Here is a 21,120-nt window from a genome sequence, read left to right as displayed (position 1 = left end):
CAGTGAGCCAAAGTCACGCCCCTCCTTTGCCCGTTGCAGTATTGTTTTTCGTTCTATTTGTGCGCGGCACGTCCCCCGTCATATCTTGGCACCACAGCAGGATTCAAGAAAGGTGCGAGTGTAGAGACATCGCAGCTGATAAGCACATAGCGAGCGAAGGTATCAGAGCGAAGGTATCAGCTGCCATGTCTCTACACGCGCACCGTTCCTGAACCCCGCTGTGGCGCACAGATAAGACAGCGAATGTGCCACACAACACAGATAGAAAGAAAAATACGCACACGGCAACGGGTGAAGCCACGGTGGCCAAGGGGGGTCGACAAAACAATAAAAAACGAAAGATCCAATGGGTGAGGAGGCGCCAGGTGTCCGTTAGCGGGACTGCAGTAGATCAATGTAGGGGGTGCGTTTATTACGCGGGAAAAAAAGAATCCAAATTTTGATGAATAAAGTTGGGGGAGCGTTTATTATGCGAGTGTATTCATTACACGAGTAAATACGGTATGCGAGAAAATGCGTTCACCCAATGTGCTGCGGCCAGGTACGCCCAAGTTCGCGAGAGTTTAAGGGGGGACGCGGCACTTCGGGACCGAAAATCAGCCAAAAAATCGAGTTTTCGCGGACCTTCTTTTCGCGTTCCCGACATCATTGCGCACCTATTTACAAAATTTCATAGCCAAATACCATCAACTTTTATCGTTATTCAACTTTAAAAAACCGAAAACGGGCGTCCTGCCCTTTAAATTGAGGGCGAATAGCGCAGGTTTCGGCTCTACGATACGCGGGAACTACGCGCTCGATCGGCGCCATTTTGGTCTTGTTTGAAAGAACGCGTTTTCAGCTGTTTTTTTTATTCAGTAAGCAACATTGAGCGTTTCCCCGGCTCGAAAAACGGGGCCTCAAAGACGAAGAGCCGCGCTCACTGCCATTGGCTAAACGGCGCACGTGACTGAAATGGCGCTTTCCGGTTGGCTGGAAGCTCGCGGCTTGCGCCTGCATACGCGACCCGACGCCATTTTGAAAGGGTTACCGCTGTGACGCCTCGAAATCGGCAGAGCACTCTGAAGCTTCTGATCGTATCGCCATGCCTGGAAACGCAAAAAAGTATCGGACCGTGCACGCATTTGGTCGCAGGAAACGCAAAGGTCGTGGGAGAAAGTCTACGAAGTCATCAGAGCCCTTGGTTGACTCCGACGAACGATGTGTCGACGCTCCGCGGCCGTTCAGCGATGGTGCGACCGAGCGCGTTGCCTCCGACGACGATGACGGTGAAGCGAACTCCGGACGACTACGAATCGACGCCAAGGTGGTGACAAACGCCGAAGTTGAAGAAAATCATGCCCGGGAGAAAGCGACGCTCGACCGGCTTTCATCGGCGCCAGCAACTGCACGGAAAATTGACTTTTTCACCGCGAGTTGTAGCGAGGCAACCGCACAGGACTCGGACCACGCTGCTCCTTATCTGCTTATGCATCTAGATATCCTAAACGCGATAATGGGTGCCTTGTGTTGCAAAGCCTGCCACAGACCGGCTACGATCGTCAGAGGGGATCGGGACTACGGACTTGCCGTGAAAGTGCTAGTGCAGTGTGAAAGGTGCGGCGAGATCGCGAATGAATGGACTTCGCCCCGCGCGAACGGCACGAAAACGTGCAATCCGTTTGAAGTAAATCTTCTCGCTTCGAGGGCGATGGTGGCTACCGGCAACGGCCAAACGAAAATGAACGATATTTTCGCAACAATGGGCATCTCACACCGCGGTATGCACCACAAGACGTTTCAGCGGCATTTGAAGAACACGCTGGCACCCGCTGCAACGCGAGCGGCTGAGTCCGCTATGAGCGAATGTGCGGAAAAGGTTAGAACAATTTATGATGACTTGTGCTTCGGCCACCGGGGCAATATTGCCGTTAGCTACGACGGCACGTGGAAGACGCGAGGCCATTCTTCCCACATCGGCGTGGGCACAGTTATCGAATTATTTAGTGGCTACGTGTTGGACTACGTCGTTCTTTCCAACTTTTGCCTAGGCTGCGAGGTGGGCCCAAAGCCTAGTAGTGAGGGCTATCAAGAATGGAAGGGTAACCACAAATGCCAAAAAAATACGAACAGCAAAGCGGGGCAAATGTAAGTGGAGGCGGCTCTAATTCTATTTCAGAGGTCGCTTGAACGCCATGGCCTGCGCTACACAACTATGCTGTCTGATGGAGACTCTAGGACATTTTGCGCCATACAAGACGCCAAGGTGTATGGTTACATTGACGTGCAGAAGGAAGACTGTATTAATCATGTACAGAAACGGATGGGCACCGCATTGAGAAACCTGGTGCAGAAACAAAAGTGCGATGGGAAAAGAGGCCTTGGTGGGAAAGGCAGGCTCACAGGTGAGCTGATCACCAGGCTGAGCACATATTATGGCCGGGCTCTGAAATCGCATGAAGGTGACGTGGGCGAGATGCAAAAGGCTGTGATGGCCACATACCGCCACGTCACCTCCACTGATGAATGCTCGGACCACAGTCTGTGCCCAGCTGGTGAAACTTCATGGTGTCGGCACAATGCCGCAAAAGCAAAGGGTGAGCCCGACCCCAGGCATGCCTACAATCTACCGAAAGACGTGGCAGAGGCATTACTACCGGTTTATACCCGGCTTTCGGAAAGAGCCCTGCTTCAGAGGTGCGAACGCGGCAAAACGCAGAACTCCAACGAGAGCCTACATTCGGTAATCTGGAGTTTGGCCCCCAAGGAGCACCATGCGTCCCTGTTCGCTGTTGAAGCAGCTGTTGCAGAAGCAGTGCTGCGCTTCAACACGGGCAATTTGAATTCTGCAACGGCAATCTTAGGTGAAATGGACATGAATGCGACAAGTACTGGTGCCAGGAGAGCGAGAGAAAAAGACCACCGTCGCAGCATTGTCTCCAACAAGAAAAGAACAGCCTCATTGGAACTCCGGAAGCTAGTGAAGAGGAGGCATGAGCACAGAATGCATTCAGACTATGCTTCTGGTGCGTTTTGAGGTTGTCTTGTTGCATCTTCTGCAATAAAAATGTGTGCCCACGTTTTTTCTCGATTTCTCAAAACGACAATTTTCATGTGCTTCCCATTATGCCGGAGCAATATCTCTTGTTCTATCTGGGTTATCATTACGATTTCTTTTTGTTTCGAAGATAAATGCAGGGGATGTGTCGTAAAGTAAGTTTTATTGTAATAATTTTTGGAGAAAATTCTCTAAATGGATCTTTTGTTTCAAGTGTAGATGGAAAAATTTTTCATGTCATATTCAACATCCCACAACTTTGCTTCGAAATAGCCCAGAACAATGATTTATACTTTATTGCACACTGTGAACATACCGAATTGGTTCTATAGGTTGCACATCAATATCCAAGTTACAGTTAATTAGCTGATTAGGCCTTAATTGAAAAAGTCGCAGTTCATTACATCTTTAAAACTAATTGTCACAACAAAAAAAGAATTAGATTTTTGAAATCAGCAGTAAAATCTACATAGGCTCTCCAAATTTGACTGAGGTACTCGCAAAAATAAAAGAGTTTTTGGAAGGTGTAGCATCCCCCCTTAATGCAAGCGCTTTCTGGGAGTAAAGGACTTGCCAATTTGTGGTCTATACAGTGAAACCCCGTTAATACGTACCTGCCGGGGATAGCGGCATAATTACGCACTAAACGTACTACGCATTAACCATCAGCTACAAATTCGCATCCCCTGACATGCGCCAACGCCGCCAACAAAAGTAGAAACGCAGTGCCGCTGGAAATACTGCCCAAAGTGCCCACCGCAAGACCATTTCTTTCTTTTTGCCAAGATACAGAAAAGTGTCTGACTCTCGAAGAACCACTCGATAGCATGCGATAGAGACGCCGATGAACATTTCGAAACCATCGCGGGATCCGGGGTATGCAGCGTGGTACAGCGACAGAACCATGGAGGAAGGAAATAACTTTCCTTCCTGCGTGGACAGAACGGACACAATCGGCTGTCTGTGATACAGTCGCTCCGCGGTCTGCTTCTAAGCAAAAACTGATGCAGTTTTCTTTTTTAAACACTGTACAGTCACAGAGAGCCAAATTGTTTACTGCATGACTAGTTGCGTGCAGCACTTCGCTCACTCCACGCACACTGCGACTGCCGATCCGCTAGCTGCACAGATTTGGCGAGTAGCCTGCTGGGATAACGCCACAAGCAACGTGTTCTCCGTGATGCTCTAGCAGTCCTGGTAGCGGATGGAGGCGCATATCAGCTGTCACTAAATAAAAGTATGCAGCATGTAAACAACAGCGCTACGCCTGCTGTACCGTGCACGTGTTGGCATAATACAGCAAGTATTCTCGGTGCCCGTGATCCACAACGCTAAACTCCGTGACAGCGAGCTGCTTGCATTTCTGTAAAGCAACGCGCCCTTGAACACGGTCCCACAAAATGAAGCGGTAGCGATCGGCGGCCCAGTGCGTTTAGGTAGCCGCCCACTAAAAGCGTGCAGTAGGCCTAAAGTGACGCTATGCCACATGCGTGCCTGAGGCACGGCCCGAGGAGATCATCGCGCATGCTGTGATAAGGCTTTTCGCCAGCGATAAGTCATACCGGCGCGTTTGCCGGTGGTCGCCAGCTCGCCTTCGTTTTTTTTCCCCCGATTGTTACTCGCAGCGTCATCGACGCAATCGCGCAGAACTCGTAATAACTTATTGGCTGATCTTCGCACTCATCAACATGACGAAAAACTGTTCACGGCACATTATGGCATCTGCAAGTTTAGCGGAGCAGTAAAATTTTGTCGCACAAAATGTTATTGCGGTACGCAGTTAGCACGCCGGAAGGCATAGGCCGAACACTACAGCTCAAGTGGTCTGCGAATGCATTAGTCTCTATGAGACTCGGTCGGGGATTCACTGCAACTGTGTTTTAACGGTTAGTACGCTTAAAGCGGGTACACACTAACAAGGTTCACTGTAGATGAAATTTTGCTACAACGAAATTTCGTGACAACGTATTTTTCCGTGTGTCCCGTCAATTTCGTTGAAGCCAGATTTCACTGTACTGCCTTGATAAGAGGATAAAAAGCAACTTGGGTGTCGACATGCGCTTGAGTGAAGTGTAATAATAATTACTTGTGTTTTATATCCCTAGATGATGACCACAGAAAAGGGTGAGAGGGAATGCTCACCCATCATTTGCAACAGGGCTAGGTTCCGGCTGTTGAGAGCTTGGTCGCTCTTCTTCCACTGGTGATGGTAGCTGAGGTGGCATTGATGCAGCCTGCGAAGGCTCTTCGGCAATGCTCGTCGCTGGCGGCACTACCGCCGGAGTTGGGGCCACAGTTGGAGACGGCGACACGCTGGGAGGGCTGACTGACGTCCCCTCAGGTTCATCCTGGGCATTCTCTGCAATAGACAATCGTGATTTGTGGGGATTCTTAGAGTGTTTACAACTCCGCAAGAAAGAAGCTAAATGTAGCTAGTCTTTTTATCATTTACTGAGAGTGTTGCGTCTTCAGAGTCTAGCAAACCACTACAGTGAGTTATGATGATTTTTTCTTGATGGTAGTGCAGGCTAAATAGGAACCACAGAAAAGGCACACTCTAGACAACACAGTGCTAATTTTCATAGACTGGTTAGCGTTGTGTTGTATTAAGCACGCCTCTTCAACAGTGATGCTGTCCAGTGCAGCATAAGCATGCTCTACAAAAAAACTCGCTGTGCAGTTTCCAAGCAACCAAAAATGCGAGGGCTGCGCCCCAACCTGGCGTAACCTCACAAAGCCGCGCTGGCACTGCTGGCACTACAGTTTCTCATACAGTTGATTGCAAGCAAGTTGAGCTGTCTTATCATGTTTCTTTTTTCCGGCTTCTTTCATCCTTATGATGAAAAGTACGACTGGAGAGACCGAAAATATAACTTTCGTTTAACAAGAGTTCCAATCACTGCGAGATGGACCAATGTGCAGAGTTGAACTACAAAACCAATCACACTAGAGCCAGTCGTTCCATTCAAGCAGCGATTCCATTTAGTTACATTCATTTTCTGAGTGTGAAAAGATTATTCAATAGTAATGACAACAGTGCTTAACATATTTGAAAAGTACCGTAATTACTCGAATCTAACGCGCACCTTTTTTCCGGTTAAGCGAGTTTATAAATCGCATGCGCGTTAAAATCGAGTACGAAAAAAAAAATGAATACGGTCATTCTATTGCTATCGGCATTTCCTAAATGGCCGCCCCCTACGTGCGTCAGCATGGCACTTCGGCCATTTCTGCTTATGCGTTTCCCATGTGCGGCACTTTGTATGTGTGCTGAGGAGTTCGTCATCTTGTAGTGCATTAGCATCGACGGCATGGAAGGGCCGACTCCAAAAACTCGAGTGCACCACGATGCCGCTTTTAAAGAAAAAGTCATCGCGTGTGCAGAAACGGACGGAAATCGGGCCGCATCACGGTCGTTCGGAGTTCCCGAAACGTGCGTGCGGGACTGGCGGAAACAAAAGCAGAAGATTGTCGACAGCAAAGCTTGAAGCAAAGACTTCAGTGGACCACAGCAGGGTTGGTTTCCGCAAATTAAACAGCTGCTCGGCGAGTATGTGCTTGAGCAGCGAGCGGCACAGCGGCCCGTGACGACAGAACTGCTCCAAGTGCGGGCTATGCAATTAGCCTTAGAAAAAGGTCTAATGCGGAGCCAGTTTAAAGCGAGCAGGTGCTGGCTAACTAACTTTATGAAGAGGAAAGACTTTCCCTCCGAAGGGGAACGGGCATATGCGAAAAGTTTTGCGGAGGAGTACGATGAAAAGCTTCACAGTTTTCAGAGGTTCGTCCTAAACTTACGGCACAACAACAGCTACCTGCTTGAGCAAATTGGGAATGCCGATCAGACGCCTCTTTACTTCGACATGCCTGGCACCACAACCGTCGAGAAGAAGGGGGCGAAGCAAGTTCGCGTGCAGACATCGACCCACGGTAAAACTACAGTGATGGCAATGCTCTGTTACACGTCAGATGGGCACAAGCTTCGCCCGTACCTCATATTTAAATGGAAGACGCTCCCGAAAGGAGTTGTTTTTTCGAGTGGTGTGATCAAGCGAGCCAGCAAGAAAAATGGGTGTGCGTTGCAATCGATGTCTTACGTTTTTTGTTTTTTTCCGTAGAAATCGGGCGTTACAATCGAGGGCGCAGTAGAATCGAGTAAATACAGTAAACAGCACTGCATCCTAAAACAACAACTACAGTCGCTGATAGATTTTTAGGACTCCAAAAACTTTGGCGTGTCGGATTTCATAAGTGCACCTTCAGTTTCCATAGCACTCATATATTTTCGCTATCAATTTTCCGGATAAATATATGTTTTAAAATATAGATCTGGACTAAATTTGCTCGTTTAGAGCCACACCACTTAATTAGAAAGCCACCATTTCATATCCATTAGGGGCTTGACTGTGCTTGGCACCCAGTGGCCAGTTGTGTAGGCTCCAACTGACACAAAATGATTGCATCCTCGGCGTTTCAATAAACAATGTTGGCCAGCACAGCAAATGCAGGCAGCAAGGTACAGTCACACAGACAGGGCAGCTCAATCAGCACCGGAGTGCAGCAGGCACGAGGCACCTTACCTTCGTTGGAGGCAGCACCGCCACCGACACTGCTGCTCCGGCTTGACAGGCCCTCGGCTCCCCCCGGCGAGTCCACGGGGCTCTCGGCTGCCTCACTCTTCTTCTTCTTGGATGCCGAGGTCACCTTGTCCTCTTCCTCGTTGACCGGCGATGGCGCAGTCACGACGATGGCGGTGGTGGCCGCTGTCGCTTCTGTGGAGTCCTCAGTCGGAGAAGCATTGGGAGTTGTCGGTGTCGTGGGGAGCGCATTGGATGCAGGGGCAGTGTCGTCGCGACCTCTTTTCTTGCCTTTTGTAGGAGTGTCGGGATTCGTCTTCTGCACATGCACAGGTGAAATGAAACGGTGAGTAGAAGCAGACTGTTTGGATGAGTAAAGCGCCACATGCCAGAATTGGTATGGCAACACTGCAAGATAACAGCCAGTTCAAAAGTTCTTAGTATACTTTGTTTCACCCTTGATGGAACATCAGCCCGTCTCACCTACCCCGTGAGTTAATTCTAGCATAGCAGAGCTTACTGGGGATGTGGTTAGGCAGCACAGCATATACAAAGCACCACACTCCTTTCACTGGTTTTTTTTTTTCATTCCATAGCGTTATTACAGATACAGAGAGTGCGCTTGAAAACTGACCTTTTTCTTGTCCTTGTCAGCGGTGCTGGCAGCGGGCGACTTGCGCCCTCCGAGCGTTGCGCGGTTGTTGGCAGTGAGCGCTCCATCCATGTTTTCTGGGCTTGCTGCATCACCTCCTATGTTGTTGCTGCCATGTTTACTCCGGCCTTTCGTATGGTTCTGGTTCTGGGAAAAAAGGAAAAGAAAAAAAAAGGAGGCTGTAAGGAACTGCGGGAAAAGCGTGCTGCATACAGACTTTATTAGTAAGCCAACCCCGCCCCGTCTTTCGGAAGTGGAAATCGCCGTCATCCTACAAAAAAAGCAGAGAAAGAAAAAAATAATTGTGGTACCTAATACATGCCGAAACCACAGTCTGATCATGAAGCACATTGTGGGAGTCACACGCGAGTTAGCTCTGTCTACATTTCTTTGTGATTGTTTTACTTGAAACCACCATTTCTACTATTTTGTATGGTAACTGCTATTTCGACATGTCAATGAAAAAAAAAAAAAAAAAACGCTCCAGGCAGTGACAAGACTTCTACAATACTTCGCACGCGAGTTTCGCGTGCCACCATATTGGGCTGTAGTCACGTCGTTTTGTATCTTTACTAGGCTTGTGCGAATAGTGAATTTTAGGTTCGAAGCGAATAGTGATTTTGGTCGAATATTTTCTAATCGAATTCGAATACTATATATATCACATATAAAAAAATTGGCATATTTGTTATGGCCTAACTAACCTGCACAGTATTTTTTTAAAATTGAAACAAGGCCTGTGCAAATGCCATTTCACTGTTTCAAGATGAAACAACTTTAATAGTAGCAGGATTTGACTTCCTGTAGAAAGCAAGCGATAACCTGCAAATAATGTTCATTTTACAATTTCCTATACTTGAATATAAGCCGGTATAACAAGCCTCTAAACCTTAAACACGGATCAATGTGAGGGTATGATGTTCATCAAAACTTCAAGGAAGGCTTCGCGGCAGTGCAGATTTTCCTTACCAAAGTGTTCTCTAACAGCTTCTCACACCTCCACTGCAGTGAAGCCACCTTTACAGGTAGGTTTCATGCAGACTAACTTATTTTGAATACTTCAAAATTTTCAATAACTTCAATTCGAATCAAAGCAAATTCGAATACTACAGTATTCCTTCGAACATTCGAAGCATTCAAATATTAGCACAAGCCTAATCTTTACTAAACAAAGAGTGCTACGGTATACACATACACAAGATAACAGTTGGGTTGGTACATTCAATGCTTATCAATGGCCTTATTGGCTCGCACTGCGTCATACAAATACAAGAAAACGATCAACAGCTCAAGGTGACAGCGCCTATGTGTTTTATTTAAAAACTTCTACATCAATTGCTAAATATTGATAGGGAAACACTCGTGTCAGTGCTGCCAAACCTCCCAAAAGAGAAAGCCCCACAAGAAGTGATGATGCGAGATTATAAACACACACCTTTCGGTGAACCGAATAATTTGCAATAAGAGATCAATCAACCATTTAGGAGGTCTTTGCTCGGGTCTGACTACAGCTCGGCGACTGTGCTGAGGTTCATTTCGGTCACAATTTCAGCTCGCATGCCCCAAGCAGCAGACGCACCTCTTTGTTCCGTCGGGTACGCATGACATGCTTGCCATTGAGCGCGTCCCCGTCGACAGGCTTGAAGAGGAACGGCGAGGCACCGTCCCCCTCGTTGGACGAGAGGGGTCTCACCGCTTCGGTGCCCTTCTTCTGCTGGCAGCAGTCCCAGCAGAGCACCGAACCCTCCTTGCCCGTCTGGAACCACTCCTTTGAACCTGTGCATTGCCATACCATGCTCGAGTCAGGTCGGTCTTCAAAAAGGTTCTCCACAGAAAATTTCTAGGGGGCAGACATTAGCAGAGAGAAAGAGAGAGAGAAGCAGAGGGTATACCAGGCTTAAGAAGTTTCCAAATTTGCAACTTTCAGCAGCCATCAACATTTCATTCCAGGTCATACTTTTCTGGCCCAAACACTCTAGTCGGTCATTGACAAACATGCTATCGGTGTGTGACAAACGTGCATTGGTGATCACCAAGATAATTACTTTCTGGTAAATTTCAATGAAGGCCAAAAAAACGCGACAAGCAACTGGAAATCCAACAAGCAACTCGCGAAACTTATGTACAAGCGGAACTGACAACTCTGACAGTTGCTACGAGTTGGTTCCTCGGGGCATGTCAAAAAGGTCAATCAAATGTCAAAGGGGTCAATCAGAGCAGTGGACGGTGAAGCGGAGCAATGGGGAAAACCCTGGTCTGAAATGGCATGGAGACAGAACTAACGTGGTGGACTGATGCTAAGGGTTAGAAATGGCCAAATTTCTCCCACAGTATGCCACTGACTGACAACCTTCACCACTGAATTGAATTCTGGGGCTTTACAAGCTAAAACCGTGATGTGATTATGACGCTTGTCCCAGTGCCCCTACTGGGGCGCCCAATTATTGCGAACATATGGGTCCCCTTAGGGCTCACAGAAATCTTAAGTACACAAGAGTACACAAGTCCAGCATCTCAAAACCACGCTAAGATTATGAGTGACACCATAGTGAAGAACTTCGCAAATTTGACCACCTGGGCTTCTTTAACGAGCACCTAGATCCAACTACATGGTACTCTGCCAGTTCACCTCTATCGAAGTGCGAACGTCGTGGCTGGGATGTGTTGAGACCAGAGAAGGTAGCGAGTTGGCAGAAAAATACCACTGAGTACCACTTACTGGTAGCAAGGCAGCTCTGGCACATGTAGGCTGGCACTTCCCGGGAATCAGAATCATCAGCAGACTCCTCTTCTTCGCTTGCTGAACTCGCATCAGCTGTGCAAACAAAAAACAGGGAGTGAGCAGCGATTAGAATGAAGCACAATAGAGATGAGCAACTACCATAAGTTGAAAGAAAAAACGCTTGTTGTAAACCAAAGATTTAGGGAGCAGACACAACTGCAGCTGATCAAAATACACAGCAGCTGCATACATCATAATCTGAAGTGTACAGGGGGGGGGGGGGGGGGGGAATTGAAAGCAATGCCAACGCCTCCTTTATTTCATTCAATGCCAGTGCAAATGTGCTCTTCTCAACCGGAGCCGTCAGTCCTCCTTCGTTCAGGGGGTAGTCGTGATGTGAAGCTGCATTAGGGGTCGCGCTGCTTGTGTCATGCGTGCTTCTGAACGCTTTTCTCCGGAGATGCGATAAATGTGTGTCCCTCTCCAATATCATACGTCTGTCAAATTTGTTCTTTCATGCTCCTTCTTTGTGACTGGAAGCAACGCCCCCGCCACCTCAGAGCGCTAGTTATGCAGCGGCTAAACTGTGACACGTCCCCATTAGTTGCCGCATAGCACCACGAACAGCGCCACGCCATCTTAAGGGGAGATGCTACTCGAAAACGATTTTCTTTAATAAAAGTCTGAATTTAACACGAATTGGGATGCTAATAGAGTTTTTTCTCCTCTTTTCAAATATGTCATTTATTTTCATGTAGATTGCTTGGTCTTCTTTCTGCAAGTCAGATACTGCAAAATTATGGCCATTGTTATGCAACAATTCTGACCTATAAAAATTTGAGATAAAGCATGCAGATATAGCTGACTATGATCCTTTGGAACTGTAGAGTGCAAAAAACTATATAAATTTTGTGTGTAAAAAGGTGAAATACAATAATAAAATAGAAAAATTTACTATGGCTCTAGTTGCCAGGGGCTTTCAATGTTATGTAATTTTTGAAAAACATAATCAAGCAGCACTGACAATCTGAATAGATACTTGCACTCTATGGGCCTTCACCATGCTATGTGCAAAATTTCATAGAGGTATGACAATTGTAAGTATACGAACTAGCGTGTATAAGAAACACAGATCACACAAAACTGCAAAAGGAGAAAAACGCATTTGAAAGTTTGAAACCTTTTTTTTTATCACAGAGTTGTTAGAAATGCATAATCTTTGGCCATAATGTTCAACAGAACTTTGAAAAGCACTGCAAGTTACTAGAACTGTCCTGCAGCATAGGTTGTGCCCTCACGGTCCTTTGCGAGCACTCTCTTCTAGCCGTGCCCTTTTCACTCCACGAAGACGGTGGTCCCTTGCTTCTGCTGTCAGACGCTCAGACATTCTCTTGACGCGCCTCGCATCGCGGGAATCACTGAAAGTATCCAGATCTCTAGATGGCAGTATGTTGAGCTCTTCCAGGATGTGCTCGAAAGTAGCATGACCCTTGTTGAACCACAGGATTGCCATAGCTGCGGCAGTCTCGACAACCGTTCGGGAGACAAACTTAGTCTTGGGGCAAAGTAGCCAAATTTTGCTGTTCAGGGATTCCGATGCGTTCTGGGTTTTCCCTTTGATGCATCGAGCAAGGAGCTTCTCATCCGTTAGCCGCTTATAAATGGGCAAAACAGCCAATCCCTGTGCTTTTGTCAGGAGAGGTGTGTGGCGTGGTGCAGGTTCACCAAGTGCTTCAGCGCGTTGATGTTTGCACCACGACTCTGTTCCTGCAGGGCAAAACTTGTGGCTGCCAGCATTGTCAGTAGAGCATGAGTGGAAGTACGAAGCCCATACTACAGTGTACATATCCCGTACACTCCCCCTGTTGCTTGTTATGGCAATCTGATAGTATGTTTGGAGCTTCTGAATGGCTGGCTCTTTCATTTTCTGCCCTCGTGGTAATGGCACATTCAGCTTCCGTAGCGCGGTGCCAAGTCTCTTGGCCACATGATTAGTGCAGTCTTCTTTTTCTATATTGACAGCACCATAGACTTTTGACTCTGCAACTGCACTATTCTTTGCTGTCACCGTCACTCAAGAATGTCATGAAATGCAGTGGGGTGTCATAAGTCAATGTTCTCTGCCAAATGCGCATTGCAGCCTCCGTTTCCATGGCATGGGAGGAACAGTCTGCATTTTTTTCACAGACTGGGCCATGGAATGCCTGCCACACTTCCTCGTCTGGGCCCATATCCTTGTGCCTACTGCATGTCAGGCAGTAATTTGATATGACCTCGAAGTCTAAGCAGAGGCCAGTATCTAAGGAGATAACTGCGCCAATCCCGTTGTGGCTTTTGTGGCCCCTCTTCTGCCAAGTGACGTCGAACATAACAGCCACATCAGTTTCGCCTGCTACTTCTTTCGTCAACTCTCTGGATCGGCGCAAGTTTTCACTCACAGTTGCCATGGCAGCGGTGTGCACCTTCTTTGCTATCGAAAAAAATCCTCGGTGGTGCATTGGCTTTGGGAGTCCAATAATGGAGCAAAATCTCGACAATTGCTCATGCCCGATGCCGACAGCGCGTGCAGCCACCACCGCCTTCACATTTACAGCAAAACTATCTCGGGAGCTCTTACTGTCGTACCGTTGGCTCACTCGGCTGCTGCCGTCCGCCGTAACACGCAGTGACGTATAGGAGCACGAAAGAACAGTCGCTGAGCATTCGCTGTTTTCGCAAAGAAGTTCAAGGAGCGACGAAAGTCCCTTGCGCTTTTCTGCCGGCTCCCGAACGGCAAGTTTTTGAATACCGCAAGCAGGGCATGCCGCACCTGCCACAAGTGCCGTCAGCAAGAGGGTGTCGCACAAAACTGTCGTTGCACAAACCTCATCGCGCTGTCTTTCGTCTTTTTCGAAGAAGCCGAGCTTCTTTTGTGAAGCACTGACGAAAGAAAGCGCAGCGTCAATCCCTTCATCGCAGCCACTGTCGCTCGCGCACTCGTCGATGCCGCCGTCAGGCCTAGCACACGTAGGCGCGTTCTCGTTCATCGCCGTCGTTCGGGGCGCTTTACGCCGCCTTCCCTTGAACTTGTGCTTCGTTCGAAACTTCTGCGGTCTCACGTTGCACTTTTTCGGTCTTGTCATCGCGGAAATATGCGTAGACACCCAGAAAAGCAGACGGACCAAATGCCGATGGCCGCCACCAACACAGCTGACAATGACTCGGTAGCCAATGGAGATGCGGCTTAGGGTGCCGCGCGTTTCAAACCGCTCAAACCACGTGATAAAAAGGCCTCGTTTTTTATTTTTTTGCCCACGTATGAAACTGGCGGTCGTCGGAGCTGTAAGAAGAAGGTCGGACGCAACTTTCCCAACCGATCGCGATGGCGGGCGGCACTGCGACCGGGAGCAGCGCGCAGTCAAAGATGGCCAATATCGGCGCAAATTCACAAAATTTTGATCTACAGCGATGCCTTCATACACATTTTTTTGCATTTTGCGGTTCGAATTTAGTTTTGAAATTTTCACAAATGAAAGAAGAAGGTTTGAAGATTACAATGCAATAAAAATCAGAAATACGAGAAATTTCGCTGAAAACGCGATTTTTCGACTCACATCTCCCCTTAAAACACTATCACTAACAGAGCCAGCATGACTGCCAACACTGTGACCACGAAAAATACAACACACCGCCCCATGAACCTGTACACAACTGAACAAAAAATTTATATAATTCACATCGTGAGGCACTGCATGAGGGGCTCTCTTCCCCATGACCACAAAGCACACACGAAGGCTAGGCAATGGGTATGAGCAGGAAAGGGCTAGAGGAGAAGGTGGTGAACGGCTGCAGCGGGCGCTAGCACTGATAAAATAGAGGAGACGCCGGCAATGCGAACAACACAGCACATTATTTTCGTAGTGCTCTCACCTTGGTGGCAATAAAAAGATGTTAAATGTTTTTGATTGCATCACAAATGACTCTGCGGCTTTTTATCACCAGTCAGGCTATAACCATTTGAAGATAAATAACAAACAGCAGAGAACGCGAATGTTGCATGTTCCTGTCTCTTTCCATATCCACTAAACATTTCACTAGTGAAAATTTAAAACAAGTAACACTACTGTTATCACTACTGCTATTACTAGAAAAAATAAAGTTTAGTTCTCACCTTTAAAGAAATATAATTGTGAAGGAGTGCCAGAAAGAGCTATCCTGAACAGCTTAACAAAACTGCAGCCCCCCGATATCTAATCAGCAGCGAAAACAACATACAACCCAGAAATTATCACAGTTGCAAGTATCAGATATTGACTGAAAAACCAGATTTTAATTAAAATGAAAACATTATTGCATCTCACCATAGAAGAAGATATTTAATGGTACAAAAGATATAAAGGGCACATGTCATAAAATGAAGTACAGTTGTCCTATTAGAAATGTTGCGGTCGTTCGGAGTTCCCGAAACGTGCGTGCGGGACTGGCGGAAACAAAAGCAGAATATTGTCGACAGCAAAGATTAATGCGAACCACAAATTGAAGAGCTGCTCGGCGAGTATGTGATTGAGCAGTGAGCGGCACTGCGGCCCGTGACGACAAAACTGCTCGAAGTGCGGGCTATGCAATTAGCCTTAGAAAAAGGGCTAATGCGGAGCCAGTTTAAAGCGAGCAGGTGCTGGCTAACAAACTTTATGAAGAGGAAAGGCTTTTCCCTCCGAAGGCGAACAGGCATATGCCAAAAGTTGCCGGAGGAGTACGAAGAAAAGCTTCACAGTTTTCAGAGGTTTGTCCTAAACTTGCGGCACAACGGCTCCCTACTTGGGCAAATCGGGAATGCCGATCAGACGTCTCTTTACTTCGACATGCCAGGCACCACAACCGCCGAGAAGGGGGCGAAGCAAGTTCGCGTGCTGACATCGAGCCACGGTAAAACTAGAGTGACGGCAATGCACCGTTGCACGTCAGATAGGCACAAGCTTCGCCCGTACCTCATATTTAAATGGAAGACGCTTCCAAAAGGAGTCATTTTCCTGAGTGGTGTGATCGTGCGGGCCAACGAGAAAAATGGGTGCGCGTTGCAATCGATGTCTTACTTTTTTTTTTTTCGTCGTGGAAACCGGGTGCGCGTTACAATCGAGTAAATACGGTATCATGTTGAATGCTCTGCTTTTTGAACTACAGCAACGGTGGCTTTCCCGTCCACTTCATTGGGCATTCATGCTTCTGTAATCATGGTAATGTTACTATAGATAGCGTTGATAGCAGCCATAACCGCGAGTGGGGAACACTTCTTTGTGGCCAGCTGGCATCACATAGCATATGATCGTACTACGAGCTGGAAACTGGCCAATGTATTAGGTGCACTGCACAGCTGCTACAAAACTTACCGAATTCATTCTGCGCCACTTTGGTCAGTCGGGATGATGGTCTGTTTCGCCGAAGCACGTTCTGCCTGCGGTGTCTCCGGTGAGGCCGGGAAGTCGCCGCGCCTGGGGTCTTCTTCCACAGGTAGTAGAACTCCACCAAGTCAGCCTGCCGTTGCAAACGGTAAGCGTCGCTCAAGACTAAGCCAAAAAATGCCTAACTAAAGCAAAACAAAGATAAGGTAAAGCAGCTTGAGTAAGAGTCGTAACACTGACCGTCTCCTTATGTGAGAGGAGCTCCTTGCGTATCTTGAAGAAGTTTTTGCCATATTGCCTCAGGCCCTTGACAAAGCGTTTCTGCACGGATAAGACCACAAGCAAGACACTGTGTCAGAAAGGTTAAGGATGTGTCGTATCATCAAATTAGAGGCATCCAAAGCGTACTTTCACACAACAAAGTTCTTTCCTGTCCACCAAATATTTGCAGACAACTTCCACCTGCACTCTAAAAAAAAATGTGTCTTTTCTTGCCTACAAACAATGATTGTGATCTGGCTAACTTGCGTTGACTTTCTCGAAAACCCTATGCTAGTCACTTTCCTAGCAAGAATGCCGAGTCATGCTGTAGGTAATGTGCCCTTTGTGACCTAGAAGTGCTGACCACGCAGCAATAATGCAGGGAAAAGCATGCAAAATGAAGATTATTGTTGTGCAGTGATGTGATTGGCCCAAGCCACTTTGGAGCAGCTTCTGGAGCAGCTAAAATCATGTTTTGGAGCAGGTCAGCATGGTTTTGGAGCAGGCGTACGCGTACGGTATCGCATAGTGCTACGGCAAGTGATGACCATTTGCACAAAGAATAAAACCTTGATTTATTGTTACATACGCAAACCAGAGCACACTGGACAAATGACAAAGATATGAAGCCCAAACTACAAATTATGCATACGCAAACCACAGCACACTGGACAAATGACAAAGATATGAAGCACAAACTACAAATTATGCATGGCAATAAAAAATTCCAAGAAAAACCTACACACGCCCTCTCATTTGAGAAGCTTAAACACCAGTTTAGAAATCCCCGAGAGAAATGCTGCAAAGTCACCTACAAAACAAAATTTGCTGCCTCAGGTAACTAAGTTGCAGACCTTTTCTTGGCACAGGTGAGTTTTGCCAATGCTGATGCAAGCCTGCTTTTGCCTTCTGCTAGAAGTGAATGCCCACTTTCAATGTCACCAAAGTCCTTGGACTTCACTCCCCGCCCAATCAGAAGCTCAGCATTGCAGATCATTTTTTTTGCTGTTTCCACTTCAGCTTGTACAGCCTGTTCAGCATCATCCTTTTCAGATGATTTACTTGAGTCAGTACACCTTCGCTTAGCTACCGACTCTTCTGCAGCAATTCGCTCTCTGTACCTTTTGGAAGACCCCTGGACAGCCTTGATAATAGTAGGAGTGACCACAAACTTGCTTGGGTCTCCACCAAACCGTTTTGCATGTGAAAGAATCTGCCGAATGCCGTTAACATTATGAATCGTCAAGCGGGCCCTTTCGAGGAGCATGCGGCGGTTCTCACTGAAGCCCCGTTCCAGGTCTGCATTACCGTGCGGAATACACAGCAATGCCTTGATTACCTTGCATAGCAGAGGGTATTTTGCTGATCCGTCAGCCTTTTTCAGCTCAAAAACTTTCTGCCAGTGTTGATCCACACTCAGGGAAAAGGTTTCTATTGGCTTGAGCTGAAAAAGGGTAAACTCGTCCATGAGGGCTGAAATTTTGCTAGCCTCGATTACTTGTGGGAGTCTAGCAGCGAGCAACCTCAAATCACAGGCGGAAGTCTCTCTGCCTTGAGCGTCGGGATGAAGGCAACGAAGGCTTTCCAGATTAGTGTTGTCTAGTGGCAGCCGTGACAGCAGATACTCGGTGCATTTAATGTAAAAACTCCTCGCACCCAACCTAAATGCCCTTTTTTCAGCTGCCTCCCAGCTTGCCATGGCAGCTTCAGTGTCTTCTCCTACTTCCACCTTTGACTTCCAGTTCACGGATGAACTAGGCTGCAGGAGTAGCAGATCCTTCCCAGTTTTCGGGTTGTACGATTCCGCTTTCATGAAACGGCCACAAAGTTTGTGGACAAGCGCCACCATTTCGCCAAATAGACGATGCACTAACGTCTCTGTACCTTGAAACAACGTCAAAAAATCCTTAAAAAGGTCAAAAGCATTATTTACAAACAAGAGTTTAGCATAAAATGCCTTGTCGGAAAAGGCTTCAGCCAAACGTGCACGCATTTTTCCACCTGAGCGGCGTGATGAACTAGACAGCACAACGTTTTTGATGGCGTCAAACTGCTCAATGAAGCGGCCCACAGCTGGACCAAGAGTGAGCCACCTCGAATTCAAATGCCGAAGGAAAACATTCTCTGGTAACCCCAGAGCTTCTTGATGTGCCTTCAGGGAAGAACTGCGAACCGCAGATGATTTCAGGAAGTAGTATGCGTCGACGACGGCTGCTTCCACATCTGATCCGAAGGCATCCAGGCCTCGCCCAAAGGAGTTATGAACCTTATGAAGGCAGCAGTCACCCACATCCAAAATGTGCGGGTTCACTTCCTTCATCTTTGCCTTAAAACTCTTCATGACGTTGGGTCCGTCGCTAAACACACAAATAAGATTATTTTGTGGCAGGTCCTGGATTGCCCTTTTAACTTCCCCTACAAGAATGTCCGCAGTGCATGAACCCAGTCGACACGAGTCCAGATGTTCTACAAGAACTCTTTTTGCAACTGACGAGTAGTACCGCACTACAACATCCATCTGTTGGCATCGCTGCTCCGGGATTGGCGTCTCATCTATGGCGATGCTGTAGAAAGTATCTGGTCTGTTTAACTCGTCAACTACAAGTTGTTTAAAGTGAGGGCCAAGGCCATCCGACACAATGTAGGAAGCCTTACTTCTTTTACATGAGAACTTTTTCGCAACCTCCGAGTCTGGAAACATTTTAGGGTAGAGCATTGTGGCAGTGTCCGCCCATGAGTATGGCACCCCTTTGAGTGTCATTCCGACAACAAAAATGGTCTCTGCTTGTGTTACTAGGTCCGATGGCGAGATCACCATTTTTGGTGTGAAGTCCAAGCATGACTGGATGGTTGACTGTCTTTTTAGTAGGCCAGAAGCATCACGATGTTGTCTAGTAGCTTCAATGTGCCTCTTGTTGGTTGCATGTCTCATAATGGCTGACACCCCATGCTGTTTGCACGAGATAGTTTGGTTACACATTGTGCAAAAGCCACTGTCTTCGGACATCTGACGACACCAAACAGAGATGACGTCGCCATTTGGATCTGTGGCCTCAAGGATATCCTTGTTGAACTTGGTGTTGCGACCTGCATGATAAACAAGGTACATTACTAGCATGAGGGTAGCGTTATCGCAAGATGGTACTGTATTATGAGCCCACAATTTATTATTAACAAATCTATTAATAGGATAAAAAATACAACGTGGAAAAAGGTGGAACAACAAAACCATCGGCCAACTGCCGAGTTGCTAGACCGCATTGTCACACTACGCCGATACAAACACGTCGGTCAATGGAGTGTTATAAACTCAGTAAGGTCCGTGAAGCACATACGACTCAACACTAGCGCTCCGTATTTTAGCGTTCCACGCTTCGGTCGTGCTCCTCGGCGACGCCGCTACCACGGAGCTTGTAAATGCATATGCGTGTGCGATCGGCTCGGCTCGCTTGCAGAAATTATAAGGTTAGTTTCGTGCACAATAAGGGTTACGTAGGGTAATAAGATATCAATTATCGGCCAAGGTTTTTAGCGCAAAACGCAAAACCTAAGTACGGCCGCAAGCACTATCTCTGCGGGGCAAAATCGCAGTCGCAGCCGGGCACTGATATTTGCGCGCGCTTTCGACGCAGGCAAAGTTGATAGCGATAAGCTGTTGTGGGGGCTTCGCGGAACCTTGCTGCGCATGCGCTATTTTAGAAATTTCAGTTTAACAGCCATGAATTCACGCCGCCTAATTTCGTTGACGCGCTTCACGAGCAGTACATGCATCACGATGCCCGTCTCTTCGGGCCGCGATACGGACGGTCGCTACCACGGTAGCTGCGAGGCGCACTGCACGGAATAAACTGAGTCTCGGAAGGGGGGGGGGGGGGGTTCAAGACTGCTGCGAGGCACCAGCCGAAACTTCACAAACAAATAGAACAACGCAAGTCGGTTTGCTTACCTTTCGAAGCTTTCGAACGGCAACCCGCCATTTCCGATGTTGCATGCGGCCATGCGGCCATGGAGGCTTCAGCGGTTGAGCGTCTCTGCGTCACTAGTAGTGACTGGATGGATGGATGGATGTGGCTGTACCCTTTAGATCGGGCGGCGGTTAACGCCACCTAGCCGTAATACTTCACTACCATCACAAGCGCCTCCTAGCGAGCAAGGCTGCTCTCGTGGCGAGCCTGCCAGCAACCATGGCAGTTCACGAATGGCTCCAGTTTCGGTTTCAGAACTGGCAGTGCAAATGGCAACTTCTGGCGCAGACTCGGCGCAGATTGCTCATATTTGACCAGGCTGGCGCAGGCTGGCGCAGGATTCGCCTTTCGGCGCAGTTCGGCGCAATTGGCGCAGCTATCACATCACTGGTTGTGGCACAAAATGACACCCCATTTACTTGTTCTTTCTTCAGACTGTCATAACCCACAGTATTAACATTGATACCGTGCCTGTGCTTTCAAACTCAGAATTCTTCCAACTGAAGCATGATGCATACAACGAAGCATCTT

At 47.6% G+C, this 21,120-nt stretch overlaps 1 protein-coding gene across 5 annotated transcripts in view; it reads right to left on the bottom strand.

Moving 5' to 3' along the window:
• Positions 1-21,120, bottom strand: part of LOC119175773 (uncharacterized) — an 84,542-nt gene that overhangs the window by 42,800 nt on the left and 20,622 nt on the right. For 4 of the 5 annotated variants that reach the window (XM_075885280.1, XM_075885285.1, XM_075885281.1 and 1 more), the window contains exons 4-11: positions 16,604-16,684; positions 16,352-16,496; positions 10,983-11,078; positions 9,843-10,039; positions 8,481-8,534; positions 8,246-8,410; positions 7,615-7,930; positions 5,180-5,396 (exon numbers count right to left, since the gene is read on the bottom strand). In XM_075885280.1, the coding sequence (XP_075741395.1) occupies positions 5,180-5,396; positions 7,615-7,930; positions 8,246-8,410; positions 8,481-8,534; positions 9,843-10,039; positions 10,983-11,078; positions 16,352-16,496; positions 16,604-16,684 (1,271 nt within the window). The remainder of the gene's footprint in view (positions 1-5,179; positions 5,397-7,614; positions 7,931-8,245; positions 8,411-8,480; positions 8,535-9,842; positions 10,040-10,982; positions 11,079-16,351; positions 16,497-16,603; positions 16,685-21,120) is intronic. The other variant, XM_075885282.1, reaches the window with a different exon arrangement.

Source organism: Rhipicephalus microplus, unplaced genomic scaffold (genome assembly GCF_043290135.1).
Source record: "Rhipicephalus microplus isolate Deutch F79 unplaced genomic scaffold, USDA_Rmic scaffold_108, whole genome shotgun sequence".
In the NCBI taxonomy this organism is placed as follows: Eukaryota; Metazoa; Arthropoda; class Arachnida; order Ixodida; family Ixodidae; genus Rhipicephalus; species Rhipicephalus microplus.
Note: the sequence above shows the minus strand (reverse complement) of the source record. Positions and strands in the feature narration are given on the sequence as shown.